Source organism: Pongo pygmaeus, chromosome 11 (assembly GCF_028885625.2).
Source record: "Pongo pygmaeus isolate AG05252 chromosome 11, NHGRI_mPonPyg2-v2.0_pri, whole genome shotgun sequence".
Taxonomy (NCBI): Eukaryota; Metazoa; Chordata; class Mammalia; order Primates; family Hominidae; genus Pongo; species Pongo pygmaeus.
Window position 1 is genome coordinate 108530569 of NC_072384.2, and position 6001 is coordinate 108536569.

The window sequence follows — 6001 nt, forward strand, 5'->3', positions numbered from 1 at the left end:
AGTGGCAGAGGTAGGCTGTTTAACTCTTGGTTTAACACTTTTGCTACCAGATTGCCTAGTGAAGCAGGCTTGCCCTTCTCTACGTGGAAGCTCTCTTTAGAACTCCTCTCTTTAGCTGGGCATGGTGGCTCACGCCTGTATGGGAGGCCGAGGCAGGTGAATCACCTGAGGTCAGGAGTTTGAGACTAGCCTGGCCAATATGGTGAAACCCTGTCTCTACTAAAAATACAAAAATTAGCAGGGCATGGTGGCACACACCCGTAATCCCAGCTACTCAGGAGGCTGAGGCAGGAGAATCGCTTGAGCCCTGGCGGTGGAGGTTGCAGTGAGCCGAGATCATGCCACCGAACTCCAGCCTGGGCGACAGAGTGAGACCCTGTCTCAAAAAACAAAACAAAAAATTCTTCTCTTCATTCTTCATGCATTTTTTTTCTCTCTCTCTGTTTTTTTTTTTTTTGAGACGAAGTCACTCTATCGCCCAGGCTGGAGTGCAATGGCACGATCCCAGCTCATAGCAAGCAGGCTCCGCCTCCCAGGTTCAAGCAATTCTCCTGCCTCAGCCTCCCGAATGGCAGGGACTACAGGCATGCACCATCACGCCAGGCTAATTTTTTTGCTTTTTTTTTTTTTTTTTTACAGAGACGGAGTTTCACCATATTAACCAGGCTGGTCTTGAAATCCTGAGCACAAATGAGCCGCCCGCCTCGGCCTCCGAAAGTGCTGGGATTACAGGCTTGAGCCACTGCGCCCAGCCCGCATTTTCTCTTGACTAAAACCTTCCCTGAGACTTCAGCTTCCCTAATCCTTCCAGCAATCCCTTGTGTTTGGCATTCCAGCCACAGCCACAATGGGTCCTGTATTTTTTCCTTTCTGTGAGTTCTAAAGTATTTTTTGTTATGCTCATTTTTCTTCTTTCCTTCAGATTGTAGGTCATGAAAGGTAGAAATTGTCGCTTCTCTCTCCTTTCCATGATAGGAATGGATATTCTGTAAATACCGTTGCCTGACTAGGAAATGAGTGGACATCCAAAACATCTTTCAGGGTCAGGTAAGTTGCCAGGGGTCGCCATCTATTAGAATTCAGTTATTATTTAAAGATAAGGGCCGGGCGCGGTGGCTCACGCCTGTAATCCCAGCACTTTGGGAGGCCGAGGCGGGCGAATCACCTGAGGTCGGGAGTTTGAGACCAGCCTGACCAACATGGTGAAACCCCGTCTCTACTAAAACTACAAACTTAGCCGGGTGTGGTGGTGCATGCCTGTAATCCCAGCTACTTGGGAGGCTGAGGCAGGAGGATCAATTGAACCTGGGAGGCGGAGGTTGCAGTGAGCTGAGATACCGCCATTGCACTCCGGCCTGGTGACAGAGCAAGACTCCATAACAAAACAAATTATAAAATAAATAAATAAAGATAAACAAGAGCCACTTAGTGCAGGGAACACAATTTGTATATTTATTGTGTTTCTATGGGGATCATAACAAGGCAGGCACAGCTTAGTACAAATCGGTGACCCGTCTCAAAGAGCCGACTTTGGCATCTGCACCGCCCCAGTCGTGGTACCTCCTGTAGTCCCCAGGCCTCAGCAGATACTGCCGCCCCCGGTAGTTGGGCATTTCATAGAGGACCCAGCAGCCCTCCAGTACGTGGAGGGAATAGATCTCAGGGAGACGGAAGAGTTCTGGGACACAGGCGCAGTCATCAGTGAGCTCAGACATAAGGCCTCGGTAGTCATCTCTCTCGTACAGCCTCAACTTGTGCGAGCTGGTCTGTCATGGCAATAAACAAAAGAAGAAAAATAAACAGCGTGCATCCTTGGGTGTCAATGAAAGTGACACAATCAGTCTGCATCTTCATGAAACATGGCTTTTATTTTATTTTTGAGATAAAGGTCTTGCTGTGTTGCTCAGGCTGGAGTACAGTGGCAGGATCACTGCTCACTGCAACTTTCACCTCCTGGGCTTAAGTAATCCTCCCACCTCAGTATCCCAAGTAGCTAGGATCACAGGTGTGCACCATGACATCCGGCTAATTTATTTTTTAAAATTTTTTTGTAGAGAGGGAGTCTCACTATGTTGCCCAGGCTGGTCTTGAATCCCTGGGCTCAAGTGATTCTCTCACCTTGGCCTCCCAAAATGTTGGGATGACAGGTGTGAGCCACTGCACCTTGTTGAAACATGGTTTTTTAAACCAGATGATAAAGTGTTTCTCCCCTGAACCCACTTTCAATGTTGTTATTCTAACAAATTAGGAAAAATATTCAAATAAATCTGACCTGATCAATGAACTGGAGATGTTGTGGAAGAAACAAACATTAAAATACAGGGAATACAAGTGTGTTCTTTGTAAGCAACCATCAATACAATTTTAGTCAGTGAGTCTGTAGTGAGGATTTCAACTCTCATTTCCATTTTGACTCCATATAATTGAGTCTTAGCAAGCTTGTTTTTCAGTCAGTTTTTGCACTTGCAATTTATAGTGATTTATATTTACACTGAGTCCACATGTCTTTTCAAGTGACATTTTGCCAAGTCATTTGTGCCATTTGAGTTTCTTGCCCCAAAGAAATGCCTATTTTATTTATACCTCTTTGTGCATCTGCAAATTTTTCTGGCCTAAATTTGTTTTTTTTTTTTTTTTTTTTGAGATGAAGTCTCACTCTGTCACCCAGGCTGGAGTGCAGCGGCATGATCTCAGCTCACTGCAACCTCCGACTCCTGGGTTCAAGCAATTCTCCTGTCTTAGCCTCCTGCTTAGCTAGGACTACAGGCATGTACCACCATGCCTGGCTAATGTTTTGTATTTTGGTAGAGACAGGGTTTCACCATGTTGGGCAGGCTGGTCTTGAACTCCTGACCTCAAGTGATCCGCCCAGCTCAGCCTCCCAAAGTGCTAGGATTATGGGTGTGAGCCACTGAGCCTGGCAGTGATTTCAATTCTTGAATCTCCTTGTCACACCACATAATTTGGTGCCATCAAGAAGTGTAAACACGTGCTGCACGTGATTAAAAAAGATTAAGCAGCATTTTGGTGAGGACCATGTTCTATGAAATCCTAATCAATTGTGTGTCTCTGATATTTGTAAGAAACTAGTTGATAACGACTCCTGGAAATTATAAATCCACACAAGTTGAAACATATTTTCCTAGGTTCTAGTAAGTCCTAGAATGTAGTGAAAAAAATTTCCAATGCAGTCAGAATACATTATACCTATATTGTTATCACATAGTCTGTTAACTTTTCATCATTAAAAAATAATTATCATAGCCGGGCGCAGTGGCTCATGCCTGTAATCCTAGCACTTTGGGAGGCCGAGGTGGGTGGATCACCTGAGGTCGGGAGTTCGAGACCAGCCTGACCAACATGGAGAAACCCTGTCTCTACTAAAAACACAAAATTAGCTGGGCATGGTGGCACATGCCCGTAATCCCAGCTACAAGGGAGGCTAAGGCAGGAGAATCGCTTGAACCTGGGAGGCAGGATTTGTGGTGAGCTGAGATTGCGCCATCGCACTCCAGCCTGGGCAACAAGAGCGAAAGCGAAACTCTGTCTCAAAAAAAAAAAAAAAAAAAAAAATCTAGATAAACTAGATAGACTTTTCTTTTTTTTTCTTTCTTTCTTTCTTTTTTTTTTTTTTACTACTGAATAAGGTGACTTTTATGTAGAAATCAGGGATCACCTAGATGCTACCAAGTTTAATTTAAAGGCTATGTTGTGATTTCCCATGCCCTAAAACAATTATTGATGACCTTAAGTAAGAAAAATAGAGATTATTATTACTTTTTTTTTTTTTTTTTTAATGTTTGAGGGTCAGGCCTTGCTATTCTTACTGTGAACACTCATCCTAAGTTGGAACAAACTGACTGTTATAAACAGGAATTGATGGCCATGGATCATTGATGCTTTCACATCAGTCAAGTTGAAGCAAGACTCACATGAGGAATTACACGGCAGGATTGGACCGAGTCGCTGAGGCCCATCCAGTGCTGATAGTCGGGGTACTTGCCTCGGCGCAGGAAGTACTGGTGGCCCTGATAATTGGGACGCTCATAGAGCATCCAGCAGCCGCTGTCTACTCGGATGGAGTTGCAGCGGCTGAAGTAGACCCGCAGGTTGGGGCAGTCACTGATGCAATTGTAGCAGCGACCCTGAAAGTCTCGGTCCTCGTAGAAGGTGATCTGAGGTAGAAATAAGGTGACAGTAGACAGTCAGCTGGAAGGAACATCCCCACACACCACAGACCCCCAATAGACATGGCACAGCACCTCCACAGGCTCACCTTCCCCATGGTTGTTGACAGAGGGTGATTAGCATCTAGTATGATGGGGACAAAGGGGCAACTGGTATATATAGCAGGGAAGCTGCTGTGATGGCAAAAACAACACAAAAGGGACCTGGGGGTGGTGCATAGGGGGATTTCTGTATTCTCTTTTTTTTTCATTTGAGATCATGGGGCAGTGGGCTCTCTCTCTTTCTGGCATTTTCGAGTTGTCCTCACTAGCTCCAGTGAAAGGTATTAAAGTCAGCAGAGCCATTATGACCTTGGAGACAAAGGGCGCACTTCTCATCCTATGCAGCTCACTAGAAATACATTACATGCCCAGCATTCTGCAATGTTTGCCTATGGAAACTGCTGAGATGGAGGTTGGTGGTTCCATCTGAGGTCACTTATGAGAAGCATATGCGTTCCAGAAGGACTTGAAGTGTGAAGAGGCAACAAAAAAAATCCCAGACAGAAAATCCTCTAATTGAAAGACAATTATATTTCTTAAATGGCTTCATCAGTATGATATGGTTTTGATAAAAATACTTTGCATATATTTATGTAGGGAAAACATAAGATTAGAAGTGTGTACTATACCAACATATCAATCATGGTAATCAATGAATGGCAAGATTATAGATCTTAGCTTTATGTTTTTATATTTTGTTTTTTGCTGCTGTTTTCTTAATTTTCTATTATATCTGCCATCTTCAGCCAGACAGAAAAAAAATTCGATTATAAATATAACAATTTCATGGGATGAAAAAATAATAAAATCAATCTTTAAATGTATGACTTTGAGGTGCTGGTGAAAAGCAGTAAATACTGGAAGCAGGTATATTTTGCCTGGAGATTAAACACTTCTTGAGCTAAAAATGAAAAGATACCCTTAGAGTCTGTGAGAGGCTCAAAGAGCAGAAAAATACACAGGATCTTTTCACTCCCTTCCCCCTGCCACCCTCCTTCTAGCATTGCTTTTGTTTTTTTAAATTAGCGTGATGATTTGCCTGTGTTTTTCCTTTCAATAGTATCACTGTTTCACTGAACTCAAGTGACTGCCTAAGAGCCTTCTCCATTGCTGCCAACCTATTGATTTAGAAGCACTCCTCAGATGTGCAAGGGTGGAGGAAGACTCCAAACCCCAGACTGTCTTTTGTCATTCCACATGTATGTAGGAAGATGAAATCAAACACCTTTGTGCTTTAGACCCACGGAGGGATTCTAAAAGAGTATTTGACCACAGCTAGCAACACATTCACAATGTCATTTGTGAAAATCCTCAGGCAGCATGTAAGGCAAATGCGCAGGTGGTAAAAGGAGAGACAGCAGTAGCTACCGAGAAAAAAATGTTTCCTCATAACTAGCAGAGCTAGGCAAAAGAAAACTGGGTGAAGTCCTATGAAGCTAAACACCTAGCAGTGCATGCGGGGACCACAAGTCGCTGATTCCCTCCTTTGCCTTCCCCTAATTAGCTGCAGGCCTACTGGTAAATCTTACAACCATAATCAAACCCAGTGTGGAAAATGTTGCATTGGTCTCCCAGCCCTGCATGAGAATACACCACCATTTTCAGAAAAAGTCTACAATCTCCATCTGTGTTTTTGTACATGCTGATGCAAACTGTTCTGTAGACAGATGGCACACCAAAACCTTAAGAAATGTATTATGTGTACTGACATTCATGTGATCAAGTTGTTATTACATACATTGATAGGCTATGTGCCTAATCAGCATTTTGGA

At 43.6% G+C, this 6001-nt stretch overlaps 1 protein-coding gene across 1 annotated transcript; it reads right to left on the reverse strand.

Moving 5' to 3' along the window:
* Positions 1 to 1429: 1429 nt before the first annotated feature.
* Positions 1430 to 4318, reverse strand: CRYGA (crystallin gamma A). Its single transcript, XM_054478255.1, has 3 exons — positions 4277 to 4318; positions 3933 to 4175; positions 1430 to 1766 (listed from the first exon to the last, which is right to left on the reverse strand). The coding sequence occupies exons 1-3, from the start codon at positions 4283 to 4285 to the stop codon at positions 1494 to 1496; spliced, it is 525 nt and encodes a 174-aa protein (XP_054334230.1). The 5' UTR covers positions 4286 to 4318; the 3' UTR covers positions 1430 to 1493.
* Positions 4319 to 6001: the final 1683 nt, after the last annotated feature.

Bases quoted from the DNA above. Each gene is read 5' to 3' on its own strand.
- CRYGA (XM_054478255.1), bottom strand. The intron at 1,767-3,932 runs GTGAGTCTTGCT...TTGCCATGACAG, and splicing joins CCTGCCGTGTAATTCCTCAT to ACCAGCTCGCACAAGTTGAG.